We start from the raw sequence: 15,551 nt of genomic DNA on the forward strand, positions 1-15,551 counted from the left end.
CTACTGGAGAAATGCTGATTGTCTCATGGGGGTGAAGATAGGGTATAACCTTTCAGTTAATATTTTGGAGAGAACTGACTTCAATAGATTATGGAAAACCTTAAATCACTCTGGGGCACTTAATACTATGAAGTCCACAGGGAAGAAATGATGTTGGAGACATTGTTAGTAACTTCATTCTTCTCCCCATGATTCTACTTATACGTAATATGGCCTGACAGTTTTATTTTTACAAAGATGTTGATCCCAAAAGTAGAGTGAGATCTCTGCCAAAATATGCCGTCTTAATAGAAGAGCAGTCTTGTGATACTTAACTTGTTATCCTCAGTTTGGCACACAAAAGAGAAGACTGGTGAAAGGAAGGACAGTGCCCACAAAGATCTCAAAGCTTGGGACACACAAGTTGTCTCTCTTTTACTATTTTTCTTTTGTTTCCTATCCTCCATCAGAGAAGAAAATTAGGATAATGAGATTATGGGTTTAAAGGAATTAAATCCTCAAGTCTTAATCCAGATTGGGACTTATTGCTTGATAGTTGCCGTGGAAACTGGTTTTAGAGTTAAAGGCAAGGGTGGGGTTTTTTTTGTTTTTTTGGTGAGAGCTAGATGTGGGAAAGATATAAATCAGGACAGTGAAGAATGTATAGGTTTATCTTTTGTTCAAGAAGTAGCCAGGCTATCTGCAAAAAAGTGGAAAGGTTCCAAAGCCATCCTATTCTTGTGATATTTTGAAGTGTATTTAGGTAGTCCTTGACTTATGACCGATCACTTGGCGATTGGTCAAAGTTACAAAAGACCCCTGCCCCCCAACAAAATATGTACAGCCAGGTTCTGAAGTTCTGAGGCTGCCCTCCCTCCAAGATCATTTGACCGCATTTTGGGCACATGGCCAAAATGATGGCTGTTTGCGGCATTTGGCAGTCAAATGACCACAATTTACATTTTTGCCAGAAATTGGTCTTTACTTTTAGTTTCCCACAAAAATCATCCATAGTGAATAATGGGCTCTCTTAACAACTGCCACAAAAAAGTAAAAATGGGTCTGGTCATGTGGTTACCTGTTTTATGACTCACAATTTAGTGGCTGTAATTGCCAGACTCAGTTACGGATGTAAGTCAAGGACTATCTCTATGTGCATTGATGGTGTTGTAAATATTCTATTATAATATAAAATATAAAAGAAAAATATATAATAGTAATAATAATATAATACAATATAAAGCAACAGATAAGAAACAGTTTCTTTCATTTTTTGTGTAAAACTTGTAACACCAGATGACCCATATTATTTTCTTAGTATGATGAATGCGATAAAGCAGGCACAAGAACTAGCTACAGCAAAACCAGCCATTACTGACCTACTGAACACCTATTCAGATGATGAATATATTAGGAAAATTCAGAAACGTCTTGAGGAGGATACCTTTGCTCGAGAACAACGGGAGAAAAGAAGGCGAAAGATGTTAAGGGAGCAACTCATAGCTCATGAAGCACAAGAAGTGAGTTAGATACGCTGCCTTCTGATGTTTAGATGAAAAGACATGAAAAGTAAAAGCTATTATGAAACCTGCTTGGAAAATGAAGTAAATTGTAACTTTACTAGTGAAAATAATAAGCACATTTTTTGACTTCCTGATCAGACTTAAATGTTAAACGTAGTGGTAGATTTAAAAAAAACTAGCATAATATTAAAGCACAAAATCTGGAATTGTAAAAAACTAAAAATGAAATATAGGGCAAATTCTTCAAATTTAAAATTACAGCATCTTGCTAGGTGATACTCTGGTTTTATGAGTGCATCAGGACTATTGAGACTAAGAATTGCTGATGGCCAATCATCCATTTTTACTAGTACTTTTAGCAATACCTTTAATCTCTTTATCCACAAGCCCTTGAAATAAACCGAAGCTAATTAACCCCACAAGAGGTCAACTGATGATACTATGCAACTTTTTTTTCATATTTACCTGAAAGTAAACCCCTTTCAGTGACTACCCAAAGTCACCTAATAGGTTTTGTGCCTAAAGTGGGGCTACACTCATGGTCTCCCAGTTTCCAGCCAAAGCTGTACATTATGTCACTCTTATTGGTTTCTTTATTATTTTAGGAGGCCTATAGAGAAGAGCAGCTTATCAACCGACTTATGAGACAGTCCCAGCAAGAGCGGAGAATAGCTGTTCAACTTATGCATGTGAGGCATGAGAAAGAAGTCCTGTGGCAAAACAGAATTTACAGAGAAAAGCAGTTTGAGGAAAGACGCCTCAAGGAATTTCAAGAAGCTCTTGATAGGGAGGAGGTAGATATTCATTATTGTCTTCTTTGTTACTATATTTTTCTCTTTTGCATTTCCCTCCCTAAGTACTGGGTTTTAGCAAAACCACCAGAGAATGTGATTATGTGACCATGAGACATAGCAAATGGCCATAAATGCGACCGTGTTGCCAAGCGCCCAGAGTTCAGTCACATGACCATGGGTAGGCAACCATCAGAACTTCAAGTTCGGGTTCATAATAATGTCAAACAGTTGTAAGTTGAACTCTTCCTCTAAACCTTACAGTTTTATTTTTTTGTTTTTAAACATCTCTAGCATGCATTTATCTCTATATTTCTTTGTCTTGAAGAAATGTGGGGTCCAGTATTGGTCCAGTATTCCCCCCCCCATCATTTAGGGAGAAAAAAGCAAACTGATTGCTTTTTAAGTTCAGTCAAGCTTATTCCCAGGAGTTGAATCTCAACATCAGACTTTCAATATGCCTGTCTATATTAATACTACTGAACTTGCAAAAATGCCAACATTGATTTGATGGCAGCTAGAAGAGTTTTCTGCAATGCAGCAATAGTAGCCCTAGTGGCTAGCCCAAAGAATGAAATATACCTAGTACGAGAAGATTGCTGGACAATGTTTATGAAGCTTGTGCTATTCTTCCGTTCTTCTGGGAAAAGTTAACTTTTTCATCCTTCAAAGAGAATGAAAGATTTGATTGACAGTGTTCACCAAAGATTCACTTCCACATATAGGTAGTCCTCGAATTATGACTACAACTGAGCCCAACATTTCTGTTGTTAAGTAAGACATTTGTTAAGTGAATTTTGACCTTTCTTGCCACAGTTGTTAAGTGAATCACTGCAGTTGATAAGTTAAGTGAATCTGGCTTCCCCATGACTTTGTCAGAAGGTTGCAAAAGCTGATCACATGACCTCAGGACACTGCAACCGTCATAAATGTGAACCAAGTTAGTAACACGGTTCTTAAGTGAATCTGGCTTCCCCCTTGATTTCGCTTGTCAAAAGGTTGCAAAATGTGATTACGTGACTTTGGGACACAGCAATGGTCATATGTATGCCAAGCATCTGAATTGTGATCACATGATCATGGGGTTGGTACAAAGGTTATAAGTGTGGAAAAATGGACATAAGTCACTTTTTTCAGTGCTGTTGTAACTTTGAACGGTCACTAAATGAACTGTTGTAAGTTGAGATCTACCTGTATGTAGTTGTAATAAAGTGCAGCCCCTTATAAATGGTCCTTTTGAGGCCACCAGAACTTTATTTTGAAATGATAGGAACATCCACTAGAGGCCACAGTTCCCTTGTGTGCCAGAGAGACTATAGGAAGCTATAAAATCAGAAGGAAGTGTCCTCATTTAGTCCTTACATTTATGCATATTTGAAGAGGTCAAATCAAAACATTAACAGAATAGCAGTCGACTGATCATCATGCTCTTCTGTCACCTGATATAGTTAGCAGAATTCTAACTTTAGTAACAGCAGAATAAATGGGTTAACATACTGGTTGAACAATGTGTTTCGTGAAGGGAGATGATTAGTGGACGTAAATGGAGGAAAGTCCCGTCAAAAAACATTTTGAGGCTTGCCTTCTCCAGTCCTTTCAGAGGATGAAAATAGTTCATACCTGCCTTTGCGCAGGCACATTGGTTTGCAAGATACAAATTTGATAGTATGTCCCTCTTCTCTAAATTCTTTATGTTCATGCAAATCTGATAGACTGCACTGATTGCTTTCCTTGCTGTTACAAAATAGAACAAATAGTGCCTGACAGGATTCTTAAAGAGATCTACGGCTGAGGATCTGACTTGCATCATAGCTATTAAGTGAACAAAATAAATGCTTATAGTGGACTTCTGTGGCAGATGTGGGTTGAGCAGCAAATGAAAAAATGGGTATGCCGTTTCTTCTCGACGCCCTTTTTGTGTGCACTATGATGTTGCACACATATGTATAAGGAGCACAGCTTATGTTGCAACATTCGTGTTGATACTTTTCATATCATCAGATTCTGAAGATGCTCCAATACTTATTCAAATGTTGTAGGTGTTCAGTGGATATTAAATTAATACCAGTGTTGAATCTGGAGCTGATATAATCCATTTCTGAACTGGAATTTTTTGCTAAGGGTGTGCAGTATTTGGATTTAATTCCAAAAAGATGGTGAGGCACAAACATAGTATGTATCTGCATTCTCTAAAACATTGGTATTCTATCCCAGAATCCTTTTTCAACTCTCGCATGATCCCAAGAAAAGGTATTGCTGGTCTCTAAATCCTTGACTTCTCAAGGTGACATTCCTTCACGAGACCATTTATATAAGATTGTATGTATGTGTATTATTAATAATGACCGCAAGGTTTAGATAATTTAACTTCTTGTCTTATCAATTTGAGGAAATTGACCATTGTTCTCCCATCTCCTTTTAGGCCCTTGCAAAACAAGAAAAAATTGAACTTGCAGAACAGACCCTTAGAGAAAAACAACTGCATGAAAAACTTGCTGCTGAAAGAGCTGAAGCTCGCTATAAGAAGCATTATGAAATTTGCTGGGAAGTAGTTGAACAAATCATTGATTTAGCAACTAAAATAGGAGAATATAGAACACTGACAAATAAGTAAGTCCCTTATATATACAATTTTGTTTTTCATTTGTTTTGTTTTTGCATTGCCTTTTGGCTATGTTGGGAAAAGTGAGCAAAGTTACAGAAATATAGTTCGCTTCAATTTGATCCTCAGGCGTGTAGATGAGAAAACAGCAATAAAGCCTGAGTAAAATTTGGGCTTGAGAACTCAATATATAGGAACAATTGCTGGGATCTGTTGAAATGTCCTCTTCAACCTACCCAGTGTGAGCTCAACTTGTGGAGATTTAAGAAAAAACCAAATTCAGATGAATCCACTAATTATAAAGAGTCTTTTTGTCCTGGCATCAAGGTGAAATCCTCCTTAGTTTACTTTTATTTCATCACCTTGTAAAAATCTAGTGATTGATCCAAATTTGGGACTAGGGAAAGCAGTTGTGCCTCATAGTTTTCTTTAGGTTGTTTCTGTTGATATTCGTTATTATAATCTACTCTAACAGACTGCTATCAACTGAGTTATAAACATTTAATTAAATAAGCTATAGGAAAGTTAAAGAATTTAAAGAACGCCATCTCCCAGCATTTCCTGCCACTAAAATGTGTATTGTATGTACATAACCTGCAGCTCCATATAAGTTACATAACTTAAAACAATGCTTCTCAACCATGGCCACTTGAAGATGTGTGGAACTTTGGCTGTTTGAAAAAGCATGCTGGATGGGGAATTCTGGGATATCTTCAAATGGCCAAGACAGAGAAACACACTGCCTTAAAAATATCTACCATACAGATTTTTTCAAAATATTTTTGTGCTACCAATCAGTTTGAAAAGTTGGGAATGAATTATTTCTTAAGTTATGCAATTAATCCTCAATATAACATTAATCGTTAATACCAGACAAGAACAATATCAAAGAACATTTAGTTGTATAGTCGCTTTTGTGATAAGACTATTGTATATATACATATACACATCTACTGTTAGATGTTATGCTGAGATATGCTCAACAATCTAATGCATTATTTCAAATAATCACAAATTATATACTCTTAGTAAAATAAAAATAATTCCAGATAAGCCCATCTGTTTTTTTATCATTTTATTGATCAAATATTTCTGATCAAATTCCCCCCATACACATATTCAGAACAGTATCCAGAATAATTTTCTTAAGTGAAAAATATTAAAATAAAACTTTGTCAGATAGTACCCATGTCCATTCTAAAATGAAATCCCAGATCTGACTAATTGAGCTTAATTTGATCCAAATTTAGCAGTTGCTTCTTTTTGACATAATACCACTGGAAATATTCCTGGCCAGAGGGAAAAAAATGAGAGCATGGATGAACACATACAATCATTAGCTGTCTGTTGCCTCTTCATTTTGCTTAGTATATTTATCTGGAATATTGATGCCCTGAATTTCAGAGATCCCCCAGGTAGAGTAGACTGATACACCTTGTCCCTTTAGAGGTAGATATCTTGTGCAATATCCAGATTCTTGACTTATCAACTCCAATTGAAATCAAGTTTAGACATTTTTTTCTCCCAGCCAAATATATGCAAGTGTAGGTAGGTGTATTATGTCTATCAAGTCATGTTCCCAAACAGAGCTGAAGTGGCACAGTGATTAGAATGTATTGCAGGCTAACTCTGCCCACAGAGCCACCAGTTCGATCCTAACCAGCTCAAGATTGACTCAGCCTTCCATCCTTCCAAAATCTGTAAAATGAAGGCCCAGATTGTTGGGGGGCAATATACTGATGCTAAACTGCTTAGAAAGTGCTGTAAAGCACTATGAAGTGGTATATAAGTCTAGGTTCTATTGCTATTGCTAAACAGGAACAGAATAAAAAATAACAATTAATAATTGATTAACATTAATTGCCTATAAAAGAAGGAATCACACTTATAAATCGTATCTATGTTTACATTTAGCAACCATATCATATACATAATAGCAGACTTATATACTGCTCCTTAGTGTTTTACAGCACTCTCTGGGTGGTTTACAATGTCAGCATATTGCCCTCAACAATCTGGGTTCTCATTTCACCAACCTAGGAAGGATGGAAGGCTGAGTCAACCTCAAGCCCTGTCAGGATGAAACTCCAGGCTGTGGGCAGTTTGCCTGCAATACTAAATTCTAACCTCTATGCCACCAGGCTATTAACTAATCACTAGGGCTATTAACTATTACTAACGACAAGCAATTTACAGACCAATTTACAGAAACACAGATACATACTCCTTTTATTCTTTTCAGCAGTAGCAAGAAAGAATAAAAAGTGGGTATGAAAGAGAAACAAAACTGAATTGAGATTCAGGTGAGGAAGAGAGGAAGGAAAAGAGCAAACTTCTTGTTTATGCACTGTAAAAAGCTTTACAATTCATTAAGCAACTAGTCTTTCCCAAGCTACTATTCATATAACATACGTTTTAGCAATGATTATTTGCAATTACTTCAATTTCCTGCCCATTTGTTTGTTTTCAACAGTTTGAGTATAAAATAATATTTCAACAGCCAATTCCCAAGTTGATTGGGGTAAAAACTGATCTTCCTAATGTGTAATTGAGCCATTTTGTGTAAATGGATTTTTTTTTGACAAAATTCACTATTTCTTCCTCTTTTCAGAGTTATTTCTTATGTTCCATATTTCATTTAACCATTGATCACTTTCATTGATTAAAAGCATGTTTCTTTTATACTAAATACAATTTTGTTTTTCTTGATTTCCACAGTTTAATTCCTGCAAAGCTAATGCGTGACTGGAAGGAAATTTTCTTAAAAGGAAAGCCAATTTATGAGCAAGCTGACATCAGCGATTTGCCAGCTGAGCCAACTCCAGAACAATTAATAGAACTGGACAAAATTAATTTGCTAGATGAGAAAGATTATGATGACTATAAGGTACTCCCAACTGATATGGCCTAGTGGAAGAATATATAGCTCATAAAATCATTGTTCATGAACATCACATTTGTTTTGTGATTGATGCCTAGATTTCATATTAGTATAATAAGCATTTTGGCAGAATTAAATGTACTTTATATTCTGTTTTTATAGGATTTGGCAATGCACTGATTCATGCCACTCTGGATGATTATCTGCCACAGTCCTTTCAATTGCCTCTCATAAGCAATAACAATAACATGCAAGAGTTCTGAGGCTGTGATACTTTACTTAAATAGAAATTAAGCTGTAGTACGTTACAGTGTGCTAGAAAATGTTAATGCAAAGTAATACACAAAACCTAATGTGAAATAAACACTGTCTGTTACTGAATGAGTGGTCTTCTTTCATTGGTATTTTCTAGTACAATTCTTGTTATCTTAAGAGCAGTTCATTTCAGTATCTAGTTTTATAATAGACAGTTCTCAGAATTATCATTATCTCTTTTTAGGAATCTTTGAAGAGGTAAGTATATATTTAAATATAAATTCCATCTCTCCCATTCCATTGTCAAAGCAGATATGATTAAATAATTGAATTCTGAACATTTGCCTTTTTTGATTTCCATTCTTTATGCCTTATTTTCAGATTCCTCTATTTGCAGCTCAACTGCACTGAGAAAAAAAAAGATATATTATTTGGGTTGGGTTTGGATTTTTTCTATCAGCTTGTCTGCACTATCTTCATAAATAGCCTGTATGTTTATTTTTTATCTTGTTTGGGAAACCACATTTATATGTTCTTTTTGTACCCACATCCTGAACACAAATGGTACATTTTATTTTCATCAAGTTGTAAGTTTTAGAGTCTATGCGGTCTTTTTGAATTAACACAAAACAATTTAGCTTCTTTCTTATTTCTGAAAGTGAAGGTTATTTCTTTGTTCATACTACAAATTATATATATTTTAAAAAAGATGCCCTATTTTGTTCATCAGAGTTACAGTGATAAATTCCCAAGATGCTTCTGCATTAATCTATTAGGATTACATTTCTCCAGTGAAATGAATAGGTATATTATGCCTTTTATCTTCAGTGTGATCCATATATTATTTTAGAGTTGCTGTTTTCCTCCTGGTAAGATGTCAAAGACTGAAGTTATCACTAGCATACCGATCATCTAAGCAGGAACCACATTAGTGCTGCCTGTATTAGAAAGGTGCAGCAAAAAAATGAGTTCATGCTAACATGGGTACAGACAGCATGCAGGCATGCCATGTGAAAGTAGCAGCTGCATGAACTACAGGTAATCCTTGATTACGACCACAATTGAGCTCCACATTTATGTTGGTAAGTGAAACACTTGTTAACTGAGTTTTTCCGCATTTACTCTTGTTAAGTGAATCATGTTGTTGTTGTTAATTGTGAAGTCGTGTCCGACCCATCGCGACCCCATGGACAATGTTCCTCCAGGTCTTCCTGTCCTCTACCATCTTCTGGAGTCCATTTAAGTTCACACCTACTGCTTCAGTGAATCATAGCAATTGTTAAGTTAGTAATACGGGTTGTTAAGTAAATCTGGCTTCTCCATTGATTTTGCTTGTCAGAAGGTTGCAAAAGGGGATCACATGACCCCAGGACACTGCAACTATCATGATCTGAATTTTGATCATGTGATCATGGGGATGCTGCAACGGTCAGTCATAAGTCACTTTTTTCAGTATACTAAATGAACTATTGTATGTCGAGGACTACCTGTGGTAACATATACATCAAGTCTTTATATGTAACCTATTTACACAGAAAGAAAGAAAACCTATTTATACAGAAAGAAAAACTAAGGTCTGTAGACAGATAGCTTCTAAATTTCAAAACATCCTTTATTTCAAAATGTTTGAATTATTTTTCTCAATGTAGCTCTTTAGTTGAGCTACCTTATCTGGCTGTAACAACCCAGGTGGCCACTAGATGACTGCACAGAATTATTGAAAAACCTGACTTTGCTTCTAATGGTCCAGATAACTGCAGCCCAGATAGTTGGCTCTACTTATAATCCATTTTTATTGATAATGATATAAGTGCCTGATTAAATAATCATAGGCAGTAAGTATATTGGTTTCCAACAGAAAGCAGGCTTGTACGTATTCTGGACAGTCAATGTGGAACAGCTTCTTTCTATGTACTAAGCAATGTATTAATGTTCTGAATAGACAAAAAATACTTTGTGCTGAAATGATCATATCATGGTCAGCTGCCACCAGTCATTTCTTGTATCAACCATTTTAAAAAACATTCTCAGCCTACAAGTTTTCATTTTTGTTCAGGTTTGTAAGATTCTTCCTGTTTATTTAGCATTTTATGGAATCCATAAGATTCCATAAAAGAAAGGGGGGAGTTAATGTAATTGCAAATATAAGGGCATTGTGCTTGTTTATTTGTAAATTTATTGAAGTGCACTTGAGGGAGGAAGACATAAAAACAGCATACCACAAATTACAAACCATGTAAACTACAAATTTGGCAGTGTAACTGTTACTAATACCATGGTTGAGGAAAGGGCACAATTTGGAGAGAAAAGCATGTTTTTTTTGTGCAGGAAGATCCAAATTAAATTTCTGGTAACTTTCAATAGAGCTCAGAAAATGTCCTATCTCAAATCCCCATAGAATCATTATCAACATCATCTCTATGGAGACACATTATTCAGCTGGATGAACTAACGGTCTGCACTGATGTAAGACAACTTCATATTCACTATTTCTTTTCTCTGTAGAATTGTAGATAATTCATTTAAGCATAAAAATAGCACTAAAATAAAAATGTGGTTTTATGCAATTTGTAATCTTGATGCCACAGATTACTTGCTTGGAAATGTAATCTGGAAGAGTCAGAGCTTCTTTACTTCTAGTGCCAAAGTAATGGCAAAAACTGAAGAGAGATACGGCTGTGTAAAAGAGCAAACCAAGCAGTCTTTGCATTGATAATCAGTTATATCTTTCGCAAGGCTCATGTGGCTGCTTCGCAAGCTGTTCCTGATGTCTTCACATACTTTGCAAAACGACTGCCCAGGCTTTGCACGAGCCTTGCAGTTGCTTTAGTGGTTCAGAGTGAGATGCTTTGCTGGTGCTCTTGCACGTTCTCGAAGCACCTCTTTCAAACGCTTTTCTGAGCCCTAAAAAGTGGTTACAGATAGTCCTTAACTTACAACAGTTCATTTAGTTTGAAGTTACAACGGCCCTGAAAAAAGGGACTTATGACTGTTTCACGTGACCATTGCAGCATCCCTGTGGTCACGTGATCAAAATTCAAGCGCTTGGCAACTGACTCATATTTATGACGGTTGCAGTGGCCCAGGGTCATGTGATCACTTTTTTTCGACCTCCTGACAAACAAAATCAATGGGAAAGCCAGATTCACTTAATAGTCACGTTACTAATTTAACAATTGCAGTGATTCAGTTAAGAACTGTGGTCAGAAAGGTTGTAAAATGGGGCAAAACTCACTTAACAATTGTTTCACTTAGCAACAGAAATTTGGGGCTCAATTAGGGACATGCTCAAGGACTACCTGTACTACTAAATACATTCCAGTATTTGATACTGTATTTCAAAACAATATACAGTATAATTCTTTAATATTATTTCATTAATGAACATTAAGGAACTGTAATGCCTGGAGTCAATAGAAGAGAATATATTTAGAGTTCTTCATACCTTCTGAGCATGGCTGTTTGCTTGCAGATGTTTCATTACCCAATTATATAACATCATCAGTGCTAAAGAAGGTGCTCTCTATTTCAGTGTTTCTCAACCTTTACAATTTTAAGACATGTGGACTTCAACTCCCAGAATTCCACAGCCAGCATTGCTGGCTGTGGAATTCTGGGAGTTGAAGTCCACATGCCTTAAAATTGTCAAGGTTGAGAAACACTGCTCTATTTATATACAGTAGCATGAATTCCCTGGTTTTGGATTTAGCTTGGTAAATAAAACCAAGCAACCCAACTAAATCAACAAATCCAGGTTGATAAATTTGGTAAATCCAAGCTCCAAAAATCCTCGAGAATTCCTGGAAGCCTGGCATTCAGATAAATCAACCCAATTGATATTTTTGTATACAATTCAAAAGAGACAATGAAAAGCTAAGAAGGAAGCAAAACGTCCAGAACGCATTCTGTTCTGCAGCCAACACCCAGATAAGCAGGGATTAACACCAGACACACAATGAAGCGAAAAACACCCTAATCAAGGAACTACCAAGAAAAAGCCATAGCCTCTTCAACACTGCAGGCAAGCTACTGTATAAAACTCCACACTCACTAGCACTGATGATGTTACCTAATTGGATAACGAAATATATGCAAGCAGACAACCAGGGTCAGAGAGCACCAAGGACTCCACAATGACTGGAATATGATGATCTTCTGTTTTCAAAGTGGTTTTTACCTAGAGATGTTTTTGCAATTTTGGTTGCTGTTTTTAGTTTTTTAGGATATCTGAGGATATCTCTTTTCAAAGTACTGGCAGTTAACTTTTAAAAAGCAATTAGTTAATAAATAACTAGTTAATAATAAATAACAGGTTGGATTCCAGCTTAGGTGGCTTCTATTGACTTCCTTGGCAAAACTTCAGTCATTGATTTTCATGGCGATTAAGTGTATCTGATTTAACTTCCATTCAGTTTATGGATTCATCACCTGTAGAAATTATCCTGAAAGATCTCCTATAGTTTTTTTTCAGTAAATCCTACCGAAAACAACTTAGTAAATATAGTTCCAAACATTAATGGGCTACCGTTTCTTCATCTAGCAAACCTCTTGCTTATTTTCCTGCTTGCATGAAATTATTTGTAATAACATGCAATTTCTGGTTATCTCTAGTTACAAAACTACAATAATGTTTAGTATAAATTCATAGTAGCTAATCTGATGTCTTCCAGACATTTGGAGTACAATTCCAAAGTTCCTTGCTATTGGTATGCTGTTAAGGCTGGTAAGAGTTGAAAACATAGGTCTAATAGACATAGGCTGTTGACTCCCAAGGGTGATATATATTCATAAAATGTTGGGATAACCTTTGATGAAATTCACTCAGTACACGTAAAATATGCAAATTGTACATGACCCATCTTGTCTTTCTGCCCCTCAATGGCACATGTAAGTATAGGCTGTTCATACGATAGGTATTCATTTTAAAAAGCTGATTTTAACAGAATAACAGAGTTGGAAGGGACCTTGGAGGTCTTCTAGTCCAACCCCCCCCTCCCGTTCAGGCAGGAATCCCTATATCATTATAGTTGTCCAATCTCTTAAAAACTTCCAGTGTTGGAGCATCCACAACTTCTTGGGGGGGGGCAGGGGGAACTGTTGCCATATTATTGTATATATTTATAGCCCAAAATGCTGCTTGCTACATTTTCAGTTGTGTATTCAGTCTTGAACTAAGGACAGTATGGCTGCATCTTCTGTAATGCTTAATTTGATTCAGGAGACATTGTTCCAATTCTTTACCTGTCTGTTTTCCCAGCCCTAACCAAGAGGATGTTTAGTGAGTTTGCAAATGTATCACATGCTTACAGTTTGTTTTGAACAGCTTTACAACATTGATTAATGTTTTTAGATGTATGAAACCTTAAACATTGTTACTGAATAATCCTTCCCTTCTTCGTGTCTCTTCATGCCTTCTTCTCTTGGTTTGTTAATTGACATTAATTATCTCAATATTTCTCAGCCTTGACAACTTTAAGATGTGTGGACTTCAACTCCCAGAATTCACCAGCTGACTGGGAAATTCTTGGAGTTGAAGTCCATATATCTTAAAGTTGCCAAGGCTGAGAAACACTACCTTATCTAAATAAAGTAGAAAATTGTGGCTTAATAGAACCCAGAATATTTTCATCAAAGCTAATGTGAGATGGTTTGGAGCAGCAGATAAGGATATGCACTTATTTCTAATTTATGAAATTGAGGGTTGTTTGTTTGAGCTCAGCCATAGCTCATGTTTCTAATTATGCAAGCTAAGAGTTGTAAGAAATAACAAGTTGTGCCCCTTTGTCCATGATTTTTTTCCCACTCTGCACCTGGAGCCACTTCCTAACTTGGTTAGAGTACTGCATTATTTCTATTTACACTTGAACTAGCAAATATGGTTTGAATTTATTACTTTATGGTGAGAAAAAGTTACAACTGGTTTCTACTGTTACATTGGTGAGAAAATTAAAAATGTATCTGTCCATTTTGGATGTAACAACCAACTATGTTTTTCCTGAATCAGAGATTGACTTAGAGCTAAGCAGACTCACAAAACTTAAATCTATTTCGTCAATAATTATTTGGAAATGTACAACAAAAATCCAGACATATTTTTGTTTTTTAATTAACTAGTTCTGTTACTAAACAAAAAGTCAGATACTATATATGTATTTTGTAGTACTGTGGCATCAGTCAAAATAATTAATATTGCAACTCAATTTAATTTGTTCTGTGCAGTAAACAATTATGTGCTGCCTAGTATTCAATAGAATATTTGATGTAGGATAACAGCAGTGCAGAGTAATCTGTAGTTATTTCTTCCTGTGATTTTGGAAATTGTACTTTCGTTGACGCTGCCTGTAACTGTGTCTGCTTTTTTTGTAATTGCAACCATTTAGTTTGTAATTACTATACCAAATCTTTTTCACAAATACTAATACCAAGTCAAGTATCCTCAACCTTTAGCTGTGTATTTGATCTTTCATTTTCTATTGTTTGAAGAGAGAAAAAACATCAGGTACCACACCAGTATTTTACAAGTTTTGAAAGATTTTTCCAGACCACTAGTATCTGGTAGTGACCTTGGAGATTTAACTAATTCAAAGTAAAACATATTTCCTGAGCGTGATTTTATTAGACTCAAATTTTGGTCCTGTTCTTTGCAATTTCTTGTTGAACACATTTTTTCCCCTTGGAGAAGCCTAAATCAAACTAGGAGTTGAATAACTTTGTCTTTTTTATCTGTTAGCGTATTGTTATCTTCACTGAGGAGCTACTGTGAAACTTGTTTTATTTTAAATAAATGTAAAAGAACTTCTGTGGTGATTGTTCTTAGTATCCTTCAGCAAATTCAGTTCTTTAGATTGCCTGACACTATTTATCCACCAATCCTTCCCTCCATCTATTCATCCAAAGAAACGCTGGGTGGCCATAACATTGAATTACAAGTACAGGTAGTCCTTGACTTATATGCATTTGTTTAGTGACCATTCAAAATGGTATTGAAAAAAGTGACTTATGACATGTTGTCACATTTATGACTGTTGCAGAGTCCCCATGATCACATGATCAAAATTTGGGCACTTGGCAACTGGCATGTATTTATGACATCTGTAGGGTCCCAAGGTCATGTGATCGCCATTTGTAACCTTCCTAGCCAAGTCTGACAAGCAAAGTCAATGAATGAAGCCAGATTTGCTTAATGACCACATGATTCATTTAACTGCAATGATTTGTTCAACAGCTATGGCAAAAAGATCATAAAATGGGGCACAACTCATAACTACTGCCTTGCTTAACAGTAGAAATGTTGGGCTCAATTTTGGTCATAAGTCAAGGACTGCCTGTAGTCTTTGTTTAGCAACTGTTCAAGTGCAATGGTGATGAAAAAATAACTTGGCAACCATTCCTTGGATTTTTGACCTTTGCAGGTCTGCAAAACAAAGGAAAGCTATAGTAAAATTTAATGTTTCACTTAGCAACTGCTTTATTTTACAGCCAAGTAGCATGTCCCAATTGTGGTAGTTTAAAAAGAGCTA

The 15,551-nt window shown here is 35.9% G+C and overlaps 1 protein-coding gene across 6 annotated transcripts in view; it reads left to right on the forward strand.

The window, feature by feature from the left end:
- Nucleotides 1-15,551, forward strand: part of SPEF2 (sperm flagellar 2) — a 105,658-nt gene that overhangs the window by 20,112 nt on the left and 69,995 nt on the right. For all 6 annotated transcript variants that reach the window (XM_039347874.1, XM_039347870.1, XM_039347871.1 and 3 more), the window contains exons 7-10: nt 1,298-1,499; nt 2,108-2,296; nt 4,716-4,903; nt 7,614-7,782. In XM_039347874.1, coding sequence (XP_039203808.1) covers nt 1,298-1,499; nt 2,108-2,296; nt 4,716-4,903; nt 7,614-7,782 — 748 coding nt within the window. The remainder of the gene's footprint in view (nt 1-1,297; nt 1,500-2,107; nt 2,297-4,715; nt 4,904-7,613; nt 7,783-15,551) is intronic.

The sequence above is a fragment of the Crotalus tigris genome, unplaced genomic scaffold (genome assembly GCF_016545835.1).
Source record: "Crotalus tigris isolate CLP2741 ecotype Arizona unplaced genomic scaffold, ASM1654583v1 scf7180000018103.2265978, whole genome shotgun sequence".
NCBI lineage: Eukaryota > Metazoa > Chordata > Lepidosauria > Squamata > Viperidae > Crotalus > Crotalus tigris.